A 17,674-nucleotide genomic window follows, 5' to 3' on the forward strand; every position below is an offset into this window, starting at 1 on the left:
AAATGAGATATTCCTACTTTACCGTCATACATCATCAGAAGTCATGGTTGGTTGCTACGTCAGATGAAGTGACAAGTATCTATGAGAACAGAATGGCAACAAACTGATGATAACAAAGAAAAATGCTGTATTGTTGCCTGGCCTGAGGTCATATTTTTGTGTTTGTCTTCAAAAAGACGAAAAAACAAAAGGAGAAATGATGTTATGTTGTAATATTATGATACAAACTAAAAGGGCTATGCTGACAACTGTTAGCGACATTAGCAAAGTAGCTAATGTTTGCAAACTAGCTAATGTTAATGTCAATGTTGATGGACGTTATTGATTTAGCGGTTAGCAATAAGGCAGCAATTTTGACATCAGCCCTAATGAACGAGATCGTAAATAAATGAGCACAAGATGGAACACAATTTTAAAATAACTTCTCATTCTTATTTTTGCAAAATATACATTTATGGCTGTTTCGTTTTCCTTCTGTCGCCACCTTTGCTGATGTATCCAGCATCTGTCGGGAAACTTTTTATACCCCATTGTTTGAAGTGTGGTCCTGGGCTGTCTTTGAAGGGTTGTGAGGCCCTCACCCTTACCTCTTCCCCTTCATCCAAAAGAGAATTCAGATAGCCCCGTCCCTAACATAAAAGAAGACCCATAGCTGCTGTCTTGGTTTACTAGTCAAGATTGTGGTTGCTAAGCAAGAAGCCAACAAGAAGCTAATTTTAACTGACGCTCATGTGTAAGCGCCATTCAGCAGGATGTCCCAGCAATCTTTCTGATGACAACAACACAGACGGGGCTCACGCAAATAATCCTGATCATGATAGAAGGAAAAGCCAGTCGCAGTTCATCACACCAAACAACGCTATAAAACAACAAAATGTGTACTTCCAGGAGCAGGAACAATGCAGGATTTGTCATGAAGGGTATTAATCCCCAATGCTTTCAACACCCACACATCGACGTCCAAGTTTTTCCATGTTGGTCGACTGCAGCTCAGTTCTATTTGCTCTGCATGTAAACTTAATCATAATTTATTATTTTTCTTCTTTTTTAACTCAGTCCTGTCCAGCATCATGACATGCTGAACGGTGATCCGTGTGCCAAATTGTGCCAGACAGATTTATTCTGCCAAGGTGGGCATCTTTTAAATAAGCCTGCCCTTGAGACTTTAAATCATTTTTTAATTATTATATTTGTGTTTTAAATTTTTGCTTTGTCATAAACTGATATATTAACGGTGAACCTGACAGAAAAAAGAGTGAAAGAGGAAGAGTAGAAAGGATGGGGGTAAAGAGACTAAACAACAGAAATGAAAGGTGAAAAGGGAAACAGACTAGGCTGCTAAACATAACAATGATTAATAATAATATAAACCATATCACTGCTAGGAGAAAGTCATTTTTAATTATGATTTCAAATATAATCCTAGTACAAGTGTCATAAACCGTATCGTAAAGACAATAAATATAATTTCTGGATTTTAAAGTGTCTGATACATTTTGGATATTCAGTAAGTTCAGTTAAATTGCTTGTTTTCTTCTAGAACAAAAACAGATGAAGATATCTATTAATAATGTCACAAGATCGATGTCTACATTACAGTAAAGTCCATTTAAAAGACAGAGGCTGCAAATTGCTTGTAAGAAAGCTGAGAATATTTTTAAAGAGACCAAAACATCTTAGGATTCAACACTTTTTAAACGATTTTAAAAATTTTCAGTCTGTAAATAAAATAAATTTATGATTATCTAATGCACGTGTGTGTGTACTTTATATCCCGGTTGTGGCGGCACTGATTACACACATTATTAAATATGTTTTCCTCTTTATTATAAATTCACATAAAATCTGATGATGATGAAGATTAAACACTTTACAAGCACTATCTCATTATTCTGCATGTAGTAACTGAGTAGAACATGAAAATATAGTTTATATGTTGTCAGACGCCTCAAGTCGAGCATCTAATTAACCCATAAACACACAAACACAGCGAAGCTGGTTCAGATTATCGTTAAATTAATGAAACTGCGTCATATTTACCAGATGTCTCCTCTATCCCAACACATCCAGGAAGAGATCATTCAGGCTTTTAATTAGTCTCTAAAGCATTTCTGCTCCACAAGTGCTGCAAACAGGAAAATCCTCATGAGGGAGCGGCTTCTTGTGCACACGGCCGTGATAACTGAGCATTTCTGTGTAAAATTCTTCCTCTATCTATACATTTAAACATTAGAAAACATCGGTGGTATTGATGTAGTTATCTTTAGGGAAGTTGCATGTTTTGGGTTCTTTGTTGCACAGGATCTTCATCATGGAGCCGAGGAGGTGGATTATTTCAGACACTTCTTCATTATCTTTACACATTACAGGGTTATAAACTACTTACATCCCGGGAAATCCAGACCGTCCTGAAAGTAGTCCTGAAATATTCAGAAGCTGGTCAGCGGTAATGTGAAATTTGTGCTGGTTTCAGATTTTAGTGTGTGAGACTCTCTCTGAAAGTTGGAGCGACTTATCTGAGCTGTCAGGTCTAATTTGTTTGAGGAGGTCTGAAGCTCAATCAAGGAGTGATTCTCATTTCACATGAAGATGGAGAAAAAGCCCAAAGCATGCAAATCGTAAAAATGCTGTGCAGACGCTGCTGAAAGCCTCGTTGTACTTCAAATAAAGCAATCACTCACATCGACCCATTATTTATTTATTTATTATTTTTTTCCACCTTCCAGGCGGCTGTCCTTGTTTAAAGGGTTCACCATTTTCAGAGAGCGTCACGCTTCCCGTTTACAACCAGCCATGAAAATAGACAGAGATATTCATGGCATTTTGTCCATTTGGTCTCCTTCACTTTGGGCTGGTTTCCATGGTGAGCAAATGCTTCACCATCTAATGCATGAATCCAGTATAATTTATCAGAAATCTTCAAAGTCTAGGACTGTTGGAGAATAACATCATGAGGCTATTGATCAGCCCCTGTCACAGAATAACTTGATTTAAGGCCCAGTGACGTATTTTTAGTGTGCAGCAACTTTAACCACGGAGCAGTAAATGGGCAGGCCCTGCACATCCCAGGAAGATGAAAGCTGCATTAAGTGAAAAATGACAGTTTCTCAAGGACGATAATTCTGACTGAAACTCGCCGGCCTTGTTACTCCATCTCGGTGGTTGAAATGCAGCTCTGATCAGATAGATGCACATCATGAGGATGTTAAACCCACAGCAGCCTGTCTACATGTTGGCTTAAACCAGAGAAAATGAGACGATCTGAGGACACAAGAATTGTACAAGTTCTGTTACACTTACATGGCTCACTGAAGAAAATTGATTCTGGTTATATTAGAAGGACATCTGAGCTATTAAAACATTCATGCAGACACAAACTTGGCCAAACGCCTGATTCGAACCCACTCCTTACTCTCCCAGGAACAGATTAGAATTCTGTCCACAGCTGCATATTAAAAGGCTTATTAGACAGTTGCATTCATATCTTCCAGAGTCTACTATACATTGATAGGCAGCTACTAGACAGCGTTTACATCCTCTGTGGGGAATTTGATTAATCACAGTTTGGGGGAAGAGAGAGGCTTGCATCTCAGAATAGTTAACTGCATCAGTGTGCAGAAAACAGCAGCAGCAGCAGCTCTGCTTCAGACGCCGGACAAGCAGCAGCTGCCATGACTGTTCCAGGATGAATTTATGAAACTCTGCACGCTCACGCAGTATATCATTTGAGTAGCAGACTAAATCATACCTTTCCTTCCCTCCACATCCGCAAAGCCATTCCGTCATATTCCTGCCTGTCACATTGGATGGCACACCTCCACTCTCCAAGCTGAAGCTTCGTGAGTGTTTTAAAAAGACGAGGTTCAAAGCGTAGATAGTAGATTTTAAGACAGGAATTGTCAAACACCTCACTACAGACGCAACAATTGTTCTGTAAAATGAAGATTCACTGTATTTATGTTTTATTTATCAACCAGAACTTCTATGACAACAAGTGTAAGAAAGACAAACCAATACAAACCGGATATGAATTTTAACACAGATTGAAGAACATGAGTACGTTAGCATAAATCTGTCAATGGTGCAATTCTGCAAAATGGACTTGTTTCAGGTTTTATTACAGTTTCTGAGTCAAAGTCAAATTAAAACAAATGAACAAATACAAATTAGGTTCATCATGTTTCTTAAATTTGTGTCAGTCAGTGGTTGATTTCCATCCTATAATCAGAAATGTTAACAAGACAGCTATAATTCCACAGCCTTGCCAAAACACCTGCAATTACATGCTGGGACCAGAGAAATCGGGGGATTGTTAAGTGAAACTTTGTCTTAGGATCTGCACGACTTTTCTGGTTCCAGAACAAAAAATTAAAAAAAAAACTAAATAAAAGTCCTGTTTTCTAATGCAGAAAAAAATAGAGATTTTTATTGTAATTTCATTAAATGAACTGGTCAGGCTGCTCTAGCAAATGGTTTGTTTGATTTCTTACGTTAAATAAAGCACATATATTCGTACATATCCTACAACTCCTGACCTGTTGTCTGTAGGACTTTTCTGGTTCAGAAGCAACAACATAAAATGGAGAAAGAATTTTTTATTTTTAATATCTTTGTCATAATTTCACTGATTTAACTCTGGTACACAATGAAAGTTTTGCTCTCTAATTACATCCTTTTGAAGGATTTTTTTACATCATCAGATTATTTTGAATGAAACCTGACTAACTCTTGGATAGTTTCAATTAGGTGACAATCTGATGGGTATCCACGGGTTATTATCCTGAATATTGGGTTTCCATGGCCGAGCAGCTGCAGCCAAGCCATACATCTCCAAAAGCAATGTGAAGTGTTGGATGCAGTGGTGGAGAGAACCCATGGGTATGGCGGTTGCCAGGACAACAGTACTTATCTGACTGCATTATGCCGAGTGTAAAGTTTGGTGGAGGGGGATTATGGTTTGGGGTTGATTGTCAGGAGCTGAGCTTGGCCCTTTAGTTCCAGAAAGGAACTGTGAATGCTTCAGCAGACCAAGAGATTTTGGACAATTCCATGCTCCCAACTTTGTGAGAACAGTTTGGGAACTGCTCGTTCCTGTTCGAACATGACGGTGCATAAAGACCTGCATGAGGCGTTTGGTGTGGGTGAACTTGATTGGTCTGCACAGAGTCCTGACCTCAACCCGATAGAACACCTTTGGAAGGAATTAGAGCGAAGGCTGAGGGCCCGGCCTTGTCGTCCAACATCAGTGTCTGACCTCACAAATGAGCTCCTGGAGAAATGTCAAAAATTCCTATAAACACTCCTAAACATGTGGAAAGCCTTCCCAGAAGAATTAAACCGGGTATAGCTGCAAAGGGTGGACTAAAGTCATATTGAACTCATCTGATTAAAAGCTCTGAAGTGGACAGAGCTGTTATGTTTTTATTACATTCCTAGGAGATTGCTTAGGGTTTGAACTGTGTTTGGTTTGGATGGCAAAGCTTGGTATGCCTTTAACTGAGTTTCTCCTCATTGTGTTGCTATGCTACATGTTAGCATTGCTGCAAACATAGTCTGTACGTGGATCTCATGCTGCCTCCCGTACATGGGGCTCTTGAAGAGGTTAACATGTTGTTAACAGCTGCTGTTGAATCAATAGTTCAATATCTGGGTCATGCAAACTCATTTTATTGCACATTGTTTCCACTGCAGCAACACACAAAAGTAACAGAATAAAATTCTGCTGTTGTTTAATTGATGAAGTTTTCTTTGGACTGAAGAGATGTGACCTAACCTTCAAGTGAAACTACCAGACCACCTTGACTTGGGATGTTGGGGTTTGATTACAGCAGCAGTATTTGATGTCCTGAAATCTAAAATGTTGTTTAACAAGCACCAGCTAGGAAAAAGGTATGAACATTAATTATTTGTCAAGTGAGAAATATAAATGGTTATAGTGAATTTTGTAGTCTGGTGGGCGAGCAGGAGGGGGAACAAGCTGTGGGTGGATTCATGTTCTGGACTCTTTTTGGCTCTGAGCAGGCACCTCAACGCAGACGTTTAACAATGATCTTCTCGCCCCCTGCAGAACTTTCAACTCCTTCTGCTACTTCTGCTGCTTCTCTGTATAAAGTTTTCCCCGCTTTGAAAATACAGTCATTACTGAGTTCTCTTAACCAGGGTGGAGATGTTTGATGGCCATGACAGATCCTGTGATGTTTGTTTCCAAGAACTGTGTATCTGCTCCACCTCAGCTCCACTGATGTAGACAGGGTGTTTATCGCTGATATCCACACTCCTCTCTGAAAGCATGGGTGAATATCTCATTTCACTATTCAGACACTGAGAGTCCGTGCACTTTCAGGCTGTTAGGTTTTTTTTCCTTTGAAATGGAAACACAGAAAAACACTTGTCTTTCCAAAATGAAAACTGGATAATGAACCATTTTTTTCCGATTTTGTGCTCAAAACAAAGACAGAAAAAGCAGATAACAAGCAAAGACCTGGAAGTTATCTCTGCTCCATGTGTGGTTTGGTTTTTACCTGCATCCATACCAAGCAGGTATTCAGTTAACATTACACACTTTTACACAGAAATCAAACAAAAGCACTTATTTGTTCTAATTTCTGAGAAAAAGAAAAAAAAAACAGAAAACGGTATATTTTCTTTTTTTTTAGTTTAGGAAACTAAAATGAACACAACAGTTTTTTTTTTCTCCTTTTATCCTCATTTTTCATTTTATAAGAAAAACAAAAAGGGCTTGAACTTACATGGACCACTGAGGATGTGTGCCTACTTCAAACGTGCATGTAAAGACTAAGAACTTCATATTGATATGTTTAAAAAGTAATCCAGATTATTGTAATTTGTACATCCGTTAAATCAAGACATACTAGCTTACTAGTTCCCCAAGGCTCCTGTAAGGGACCCCAACTGTTTGTAATTAACATGCCCCCAATAGCTTGAATCATGGAAACAAACTGAATATCTGAATATGATTGTGTCGATGACACTCCAGCGAAGTGAAGATATCTTAATATTAAGTGATTATTTTTGGAACAAAATGTCCAAAGACAAGTGTCCAGCTTTAGTCAGAAATGTTAAAACCAATGGATCAGTCCTGAAATCTTGGAGTCATTATAGACTCTGAGCTAAATGTTAACAGCATATTAATGCAGGAAACAAATCAGCCTTTTAAAGGTGGATTAGCTATCTAGAATAAGAGGACTGATGGTTCAACATGATTTAGAAAAACGTCATCACCTGTTTTCAGCAGTCATGATACTGTAATTAAGTTTTTACAGGTTTATCTAAAAATATAACCAAGACGTCTGCAACTAATCCAGATGCTGCTCGTCTCATCACAAAAACCACAAAAAGGGAACATATCACTCTGGTTCTTACATCTTGGTTTTATAATGTTATTGTTGGTGTAAAAGGCTCTGAATGTTTCTGGTTCTGGTCCAAACTAGTCAAACGTCTGTGATCTGTTGACTCCATATGAGACGCCAAGACTTCCAAGATCATCTTGGTCAAATTTGCCAATTTAGTTTTCTGCTCCTAATATCGGGAACAAACTACCAGAAAACCTGCTTATAATTAAGCTAAAGTCTTTGATTTTTTAAAACTACTTTCTTGATTATGATGATGATGGTGACGATGATGATGATGATGCATTTCCTGGTGATATCTATTTGTGTCGTATATCATTCCTGGTATGTATTCTCTCATCTGTTTCTTCTGATCATGTACAACATTTAAATTTTTATGTATGAAATGTGCTATATAAATAGTCTTACCTTGCCATTGTGTCTTTCAGCCCTTCTGTTAACTTGCATAAAAAAGTAAGTTGCCACAGTTTACAGAAACTCTGCAGTTTATCTCCAGCTATCAGTGGTGATGTAACATGATGATTAGGAAGCATCTGATCAGTTCCTGCTCACTGTTCTGAAAACTACAGAGAATGAGGAACAGCGAATCCACCCAGGAGGTCCGTGTGGCAGCAGCAGGCTCTGTCTGGTACTGAAACGCCGCCTGCCACCATTTTTCGACGGCTGCCTGTGTGAAGAGGCCTCGTGGTGCTGATGCAGCTTTATTGTGCTTCATCTGTGTTGAGGCGTTTGAGTATTTTTGGAACAAATTTCACTTTCACCTCTTGAATAAAGAGATTTACTGTACTCCAAGATTCTCCTGAATGTCTCAGATTCTTAAATTGTTATTATTATTATTATTATTATTTTATATAGAAGTAAAAGAAAAATTAAAAAAAGCAAAACTTGAGGAAGACAGTAACTGTTGAGTTCTACTTGCAATGGCCCATTTGTACTTATACTTCCTGACTTATACTTCCTGCTTGATATATTTGTTCTTTGTTTTTCTGTGCTGGCTCTACTTCCTGTTTCTGTAGCCTGTCACAGCTGTGCTCTGTTACTTAAAGTGTAACTACATCCCCTATTTTTAGCGTAACTCCACCCACTTACAAATTTGAGAAATGCCAGAAAATGCAAGGGTCTGGGTGGGCGGTGTGGGGTGATCAGGGGGGGCGGAGAGTGGGTGGGTCAGGACATGCAGGCAGAAATGATTGATAGACAGCAGCTCAGCTCATTGGCAAGATGAAAAGCAAGATTCACAAAGCAGCTACGCCACAGCAGCGTCTTTGAGGTGGGAGACTTTCCCCTCTTGAATCTCCTCTGCTACACATGAATCAGGCGGTCCTGAATCAGTCTGGGCTGTTAGCACTGTTAGCTGCCTGTCAGCAGCTCCAGCAGCTCTGGAAAGCTGTGGAGACTCGCGGCAGGTTGTGGCAGCTGCAGGAAGAGCTGCTGGAAGTTGCTGCTGCTACGATTTGAGCTGCTGTCTGTCGTCAGATGAGGATCAGCAGGTAAAGAATAAAGTCCGGTGTTACTTTCACACTCTCAGAAGCCCAAATCCGTCTCGTTGCAGGAATATTTCATCAGAAACTCTGAAAGAACTGAAGTCTGAAACTAGCAGATCTACATCAGATAAGCTCACATCCCTTCATATGCGTTGGTGGGCGTGGCTTTCTATGCCTGCAAGGTGAGAACCTGCCTACCTGCATCTGGAGGGTGGGGCTATTGGTTTTTTAAATTTTCTCGTTATGTAGATAACCTCTCTATGTCACGAAAAACATAACCTGGTTTTACCCTGTAGAGGGCATAATGAGCCATTTTTTAACCACAAAATTTTCTAAATAATTCTGATTCTTGTTGCCCCCAAACTGTTCTCCTGTTCATGTGAATGATTCGTGAGTGGCTAAAATAAGTGCAGCTCTATATTTCCTTCTGTTTTACGGCATGTTTGTGGATTTTGCTCCATGCCTGCCTCTTTCACTTGGAGTTAGGATTTTATCTGCCTTTGTGTCTGGAGTCTGGATCCTCTTTTTCTTTACAATATTGATGGTAAACGGAAGCTTCCAGAGCCTGCAACCTTCCCCAGTGACAGATCCTTGCATGTGCTCCTCACATGATTGGATGAGTGTAAAAAGTTTTTAACTGTGCCTCATGCTCATTGGTGTTATTAGGCTTATTTTAGGGGGTCTTGAGGAATCATAAACTTATATTTTCATTATTTGCTCTAATGATTAAGGTGTTAGTGATGGTTTGAGCAGTGCTCATTAATCTCTAGAACGCAGCACAGTGAAGTTTCCCATTTCAAATCCGATCAGTTATCCCCACCCCAGTTTTTATTCTCACCTTTTTACTGGACTGAAGCTGCACCTGCATGTAACACCATGGGTCTGTGATCTAAATGGATATACAGGAAGTCTTTTTAAAGAATAAAAGTAAGTACTAACTCCAGCTGTAAAGTTAAAGTCTTAGCATGATGTTGAGTTCTTTTATTGTTGGTTAGCTCTGAAAATGGGGAGACCAGTTTCTTCTCTAGCTGTTATTATCAATAAAAAAGAAAAGAAGTCTTAACAATTAATAAATAATTAATAATTATTATTACATCACTTTGGTCACCTGTTTCTAGACAGACAGGACAGGGACAAAGACATCTGCTGAGATGGGCCTGGGAAGCTTAAAGGGGTGGTGCACCCTAAAATGTCTTTTTTTGAGCCATAAAAAAAGAAAAAGAAAAAAACACAGTATTACTTAATTGTGATGAAAACCACTTTTACTGTAATTTTGTTTCTGTGGCGATGATGAAGCTGAAGACGGACCAGAAAAGTTTGGAATTTAAAAGGAACAAATAAGAGGATTGATGCTTTTCTGCATTTAAATATGGTCAGAGTTCACCATGAACTTAAATTCTCTCTGGGTTATTCTCTTTTATTCTAAATGAAAGTAAATCTACAGAGTAAAATCATCTCCTGGTTGAATCGGTCTGCAGAGCAGACATGGTGGCCTGTGACGGGCTGTTCGGTGGTTAGATTCCCGGTTGGATCGGTCTGCAGAGCAGGCATGGTGGCCTGTGACGGGCTGTTCGGTGGTTAGATTCCCGGTTGGATCGGTCTGCAGAGCAGACATGGTGGCCTGTGACGGGCTGCTCGGTGGTTAGATTCCCGGTTGGATCGGTCTGCAGAGCAGACATGGTGGCCTGTGACGGGCTGTTCGGTGGTTAGATTCCTGGTTGAATCGGTCTACAGAGCAGACATGGTGGCCTGTGACGGGCTGCTCGGTGGTTAGATTCCTGGTTGAATCGGTCTACAGAGCAGACATGGTGGCCTGTGACGGGCTGCTCGGTGGTTAGATTCCTGGTTGAATCGGTCTACAGAGCAGACATGGCGGCCTGTGACGGGCTGCTCAGTGGTTAGATTCCTGGTTGAATCGGTCTACAGAGCAGACATGGTGGCCTGTGACGGGCTGCTCGGTGGTTAGATTCCTGGTTGAATCGGTCTACAGAGCAGACATGGTGGCCTGTGACGGGCTGCTCAGTGGTTAGCTGCATCACAGCAGGAAGGTTCCTGATCAGCTTGCAATACTTTGCATGTTCTCGCTAAAGCATAAATTACTTCCTCCCATTGTCCAAGCTTTGTGTCTAAAATAATATCACAATAACTGGAAATCATTACAGAAACTGTTCTTTACTGTTGCTTTTAACTCATTGTCATCATGATTTCACCTCTGGCTGATAGGGGCAACTTTGTATGTCATCTCTTGAGGGCTAAGCTTCTCCTTCTTTAAATCCTAGAAACGTCCCTGTTCATGCTGTTGTTTGAGACTACACCAAGCAACTAAGTGCCGGGTTTAGGGTTCAAACTCCCCCGGAGCAGTTGAACCAGGATCCAGAATCTGCTCCTCATCTGTTCGTCTTCCTGGATGTAAACGGTCCACGAATGCCCTGAACTCAAAAACTGAAAATGTGAATCATCTGTTTTTCTGTCAGGCTTTTCTGCGTGCACCTTTAATCATCCTTCCATTACAAGAGTTGTCTGTTTTCTCAAGGCATCGGGTTTTTAAAGCTGCCGGTGAAGCGCTGGTAGTGGAGGCTTCATTACGAGCGTAATGTTGTAGCATCATGTGAGACATGAAGCAGCATCCTCACTATGAGCTCAGTCAAATCATGTAACGGTACATTTAATATATCTGCATGTGAAGGCTTGAGCTTGGAGGTGTCACTGAAGAAAAAGGACCACAGAAAAATATTTTAAATCTTAAAGTCAATAGCAGAACTTGTCCATGAGCCGTTTCCTAAGAAGCTCTATAGTTTGGTTCGAGGAAATTTGACAAAAATCATGTGAATGTGTCTCAATCTTCCAAAGTGTATGAACTGACTGCCATTACACAAATTCATTGTTGATTACAGCAATTTATTGATGTGCAGCACTTTGGAGACACGTTTTTGTTTTTTAAAATGTATTTGATAAATAAAGTGGATTGGATTTAGCAGAAAATCTGATCATACACAGTAACTTGGTGCAAATCTGTGTTTTATGAATCACTTGGATTTCTCTTCCAAAATATCCTCCTAATTCACCATTAATAGAAAGATGTATTTCAACAAAATGCTTTCAACCTTTTCGCCGCTTTCCCACACATTTATTTAGTTATTGATTTATTTATTCCCAGTGAAACCTCTCTCTTTTAAGTCATGAGGTAGAGAAAACAGTGAGAAAATGCTGATATATATATATATATATTTTTTTTTTAAATATTAATTTCTGTTCTACTTATACATTGCAAGATGCTTGTGAGACCCTGAAACCTTTTTTTAATCAACTAATTATCAACTGTGGAGCCACATCCGGCTGACCTCTAAGTATATTTTTTTCTCCAAACTATTAGCTGCTGAGTGGTTCCTTTGTGGAAATGTCATGAGCTCATGTGATGCGATAAGCTTACCTCCATAACGAACTCTCCGTCACACTGTTCAGGTTGAAGTCAAACAGTTTGGTCAACATCAGAATCACCTGCAAAACAAAACAAGTACTGCAATCAGGATACAAACTCAGGCCACATTGATTTTTAGAAAGGAAAAAAACTGGGGGTTAAAGGCAAATTTTAGTCTTTGGAAACTCTTTTTATCTCATAGTTGCATCAAACTGAAGCTGTTTTTTAGAGCTCTGTGTGAAGTCTGAAGTAGAGGTCTTCCAGGGTCTCTGGGGACCCCGGTAACTGGTGTTGGTTAGGCTTTGTCTGGATGATGACACTTTTAGGAACAGAGTATTTCAAAGAAAATGTTAAACTTTGAGAATTTAAGAATGAATTTGGAAGTGGTTAGAGATCAAGGTATACAGTAAATTAATGCTGCTTGGTGAATATTGCTACGCTGGCGGTTAGGGGGTTAATCGCTGCAGTTCATGGGTCTGTGGGTCAATGTGAGGAACACACAACAATTACGTAAGAACTGGAAACCACTGCTACTCATTTTCTCTTGCGATTGGGTATGTCAGTGGAAAACATGGTAGAAGAAGAATCTGTTTTAGTCATTACTTAGTCGTTTCACATCGATTCCAAACACTCTACTGTAAATATTCCGTTAACGCCTTCAAGGTGCGCGGGAGGAGTGGGAAGTGGGTCAGTCAGTCTTTTGGGAAAACAGAGGCAGAAACATTACATATGACTCTGAGCATAAAAGAAAACTCAATCTATTACTGACTGGAGTAGGTTTGGAATGCAAGTAAAATAGAAAAATTGGTAAATGTTTATTACATGACGCTTCGCTTTGAGTTGGATCGTTTTAGTGTTTAAAACGTGTTGCCTTTAAGTCATGCTACACTCTGGCAGCACCCAGCAGTTTCCCCGTGGCCCGCTTGCCTTGATACCTCCGCCGCCTGTCATTGAGGTGCAGCTGAGCCACTGAATGACTTGTGTGACTTTGTGAAACAGTTCCACCAGCATGGGGTTCCTGTGAGTACAAGCAGAACAGATGCACCTTGGGTAGCGGAATTACATTGCGAGGTTGGGGCTCCTGTGATCAGGTTTATTAAGTATGCGCTAACATCTGCAGCCCCAGAAAGACTCAAAACATGCGGTGCACTCGACCGACCCTGGCTGGCAGGGTTCTGGAGCCGTGGAATGTGTTGTGGAAAATAACCACACAGATAAAAACTAGCCACAAAAAAAGGGCATTGATGAGAAGCAAGTTCAGCAAGCAGCCAAGCATTTGGGGAGAATTAGCCAAGGGAATGAATAACCTTAACTGTCCAGAATAGACCTTTGCATGATAATGAGTGACCAAGTCTGCTTAGTTGCCCAGCTGGAGGCTGAATTCACACCTGCATCACACAGCTTCTCCTGTTCTCTGTAATCACTCACTTTTACTTTTACCCTCTCCCATTCCTTGTAACTATCTCTCTCCCATCACATTGTCATTTGTTCCTGCGAGTCAACGTGTGAGAGGAGGCTGAAGGTCAGGATAATGGTGCTATTACGTTTTTAACATGTACAAACCACTTGTGTGCATGTAAGTGGAAAGTGACAGGGTATTTAAGATTTTCCACGTCCCTCACGGCGTGTGCATGCACATGCGTTGAGAGGTAGTACTCTAGATGAAGTCCTTCTGAAAAGGCTGAGGTATGGGCTCAGTGACTTGGCTTCATTATTTGAAGGGTAGTGTGAGTACAGGCCCTTCTGTCTACCACATATGGAGACTATGTGGGCAGTCATCTCAGAGTGGTCCTGTCAGATGGGCTCCCACTGGAAAGTGCATATGCTCCTTCACTGGCCGTGCCAATTAGGCCTGCGGGCTTTTACTACTGAAAATACAACAGTAAAATAAGCTCTCCTGGATTAATGCAGCATTGTTCTGCTTACATAAAGCAGCCGTGTTGAATAAAACAACAAATGGCCCCCCAGATGGAGTTGATATTTTTCAGACCACACTGATACCCGCTGTTGCTTCCAAAGTCTAAAAAATACATCCAAGTAGGAACACTTGTCTCTGCCTTCCTAAGTCAAGGTAACAAGAAACTAACAACGTTGCTATCATGTGGTTGCAGTTACAGCTGCAGTCCAGCACTTTCTGCACTCAGATGTGACAACCGAGCTTGTCCTGGGGGTGTGAAGACTCCTCACCTGCGCTTTGTGGGATTCAAGATATCAAAAATGAACTCCAGAACCATTCTTTAAAAACCTTTTAACATGAAGATCTTTAAAGTGATGCTCTCCACTATGTTTTATTGATGTAGCATAAACCACTTTCCAAAGTGAAGATGGTGTGTTAATAAGACACACCATTGTAAGGGGCGCTTTAATTATGTAACAGCGATATGATCAGCTTACGTATACATCTGCACAGTCTGCATTTCTTGCTTTGCTGCAGCAGATGGGTTGCATTTTTGCCTGTAAGGAATATACGATCGTGATTGGTCAACTGTTAGCTCCGCCCCTTTTACATGAACATGCACATATCCAAAGTCAGCAGACCTGGTTTATATGACAGACCCCTGCTTGTGTTATCTCCAGTTGAAGCTCTGACCTGCTGCCCCCAAAAACAAGGATTCAGAACATTTAGACCTGTGCTTGTTTCATTCCCAAGCTTAGATTATATTTATATCTCTCGCTCTATACATAGATATAGATATATACGACATATATATTGCCCTCATCCATTCCAGGTCCCTACCAGTGTATTAGTCATGCAAAGGGAGGCTTCAGCTTGAGGTGAGGATCAGCCCCAACTGTGTCAGTGCAAAGCTTCAGCTATTTGATTATCATCCTTTGCTTCTTTTTAATCTGAAGTATGCCTTTGCTGTTAGCAAACACTGTTATCTCCTGTACAGTTTGGTAATTGTCCTTGGATGGAGGAGAGAAAATATCATGGATCAGAATTCCACAACCTTCATATACAACAAAACAATTAGCCATATTCCTGGGGGAACAAAAAAAGCAAACAAATATGAAATGCAGCGTATTAGCACACATTCTGACACTCCCAAAACGAAGAAATGTGCCGGGTTCATGTTCTGCAGGGCATCGTCAACTATTTGTTTTTCTCACATCTCATTTTTGTAATCATGTGAGACCAGATTTCTCCAGGGGACAGATCCTTTTGCACTGTTTCATTACCACAAAAAGAAAAAAAAAGAAAAAATCCAAGCTGCACATTCATTGTTGGGAACAACAGCAGTTTGCTGCCACACACACACACACACACACACACACACACACACACACACACGGCATTTAATGAACTTTTTTACTGTTTCTTTATAATCTGTTAATGAATTCTGTAATGAAAACTTGGAGAGAGGGAAACAGTGCAAACACACACACATAATGATGTAAACAAGTTTTCACCTGCCAACATTTGGAGATAGCTCGAAACTGTCATGCTCATGAGGGATCTCTGAGCCAGAGACGCTCCTCTCTGTGGATTAACCTGTCACATCTTCCTGTGGAAAATGCACCTCTTGTGCCTATTGCTAATATAAAAGTGAAACATGCCTGGGAAGCAGAGTTTCAGCTACTTGTCACTTTTCTAAAAATAATATGTCTTCATTGAGATGAGACATGATCAAGGCCTGTCAAGGTGCAGGTCCCTACCACGGTAATTACACACCATCCTGCAGCAAACTTGGCTGCTTGCTAGCAAATGAATCAGTCTTCTGTGGCCTCATTTAGCTTGATTTCTTTCTGTTGTAATTACAGTACAAAGCAGATGCTGTTGAAAAGCTGCACAATGCTGTCAATTTATTTCTTCTCTCTTATATTGTTGATAAGAGAAAACATGCGTTTTGCTATTTCAGTGCCATTGGAGCAGATTATTTTGGCTCCATGTGAAGGTTGCAGAGATGCATATAGATATTGAATACCATGCTTCGCTGCAGTATCACGTGCCGCCTGTTAGATCCACACAGACCTGTCACCTTTTCTTTGTGACGAAGTTGCACTCATAGAATTCACTGCAAGCATTTTCCTCGATTCACAGTCATTTACTGTTTTTACCTGATTGTTAATCTTTCAGATTTCCATTGGATGGATTCAGTGTATCAACATTATGGCAATTAAGAGACTTATTCTCAAGTGTGTACTTACAAATGCATTTCAAAACATAAAAGGCTTGAGGAAAGGCCTCACTGAGACATATACTGTTTAGAAGCATTATAAGTACAGAGGTGTGATAATGCATGTTTACAAGGTTTCAAAAACGTGAGCCCTTTGCTTGATTTGAATTTTCCCATTTCTTGTGACTGTGAATTATGATCATGAAGTAAAATTTGATATATGCAGACAAAGATGCATGAGCTTATACATGTGGTACCCCGTGAGATATAATCTATTTTTCTCACAGCGAAGCTTTGATTTATCCTGGCTTCTGACACCGTTGACATACTGCTCAGCATACTTATATTTCCACATCTGCCCTGCCCCTGTAAGCTCATTTTTTCCATACAGGGACAACTGAATGCCTCCTGATGTACTGAACAAATTCAAGACCAAAGAGATGGGTGTCACTTTAAAGGGTGGTAAACCATCAGGAACTTTCTTTTCTGCAGAAGGGTATGGTCGCTGGATGGACATCTGGAAACCAACCAGTTCAACTTGTTCTGGGACTAACTGAAGTCTATTAAAGTTTATACAAAGGGGAAAATGAAAATAAGTGCCGGGCAATGTTAACATTAATGTCATGGCTGGTGTGTGTGTGTGAGTTTGCAGGTTGGGTTGAGCAGGTTTGCCATGGGGACGGAGGGCGGAGGCTGGAGCCTCAATTGACACCACCTGCAGCTCATCAGCGGGCTCGTTAGCCGGGGAGAAGAGCTTGGCTATTTAGAGTCATGCAGGAGCTCCAGTCTTCGCCAGATTGTCATTCAATGAAGGCGTGGTAATCAGGCCTCTACCTACGATCTATCTGTGCTTTGCTCCTGGATTATTGACCTTGTCATTTTTTCTACAGACTAAGACCTTGATCCCCTCAGTTAACCTCAGCACCCAGGATTTTGGACTACTCCTCACATCAAGCTACCTGCCTGCCTGCTCGCCCTGCCTGCAACCAAGCTCACAACACCATCCACAGATAACATCTCCTGGTTCACCCCCCACAGTCAGTCTCACGCAGAAACAGTAAGCCGCTGTCAATGCTGACACAACCAGCACCTTTCCCAGCACCTTTCCCTGCAATAACCCTCTGCCCTTTCCACAGAAAGTTGCCCGGACCTGGATCAAGCTACCAACACTTATCATTAATAAACATTGTCGCACCTTTCTCCCGGCTGTCTGAGTGTTCTGCTTTTGGGTCCGCTTCCTGGTACCGCGGCTGCAGGCCGTGTCAATTAATGAATGCTGACAGT

At 40.7% G+C, this 17,674-nt stretch overlaps 1 protein-coding gene across 4 annotated transcripts in view; it reads right to left on the reverse strand.

Annotated features, from left to right (window-relative positions):
* LOC121638480 (VPS10 domain-containing receptor SorCS1) overlaps positions 1-17,674 on the reverse strand; it is a 201,772-nt gene that overhangs the window by 96,452 nt on the left and 87,646 nt on the right. For all 4 annotated transcript variants that reach the window (XM_041983306.1, XM_041983304.1, XM_041983305.1 and 1 more), the window contains exon 2: positions 12,285-12,352. In XM_041983306.1, coding sequence (XP_041839240.1) covers positions 12,285-12,352 — 68 coding nt within the window. The remainder of the gene's footprint in view (positions 1-12,284; positions 12,353-17,674) is intronic.

This window comes from Melanotaenia boesemani, chromosome 4, assembly GCF_017639745.1.
Source record: "Melanotaenia boesemani isolate fMelBoe1 chromosome 4, fMelBoe1.pri, whole genome shotgun sequence".
NCBI lineage: Eukaryota > Metazoa > Chordata > Actinopteri > Atheriniformes > Melanotaeniidae > Melanotaenia > Melanotaenia boesemani.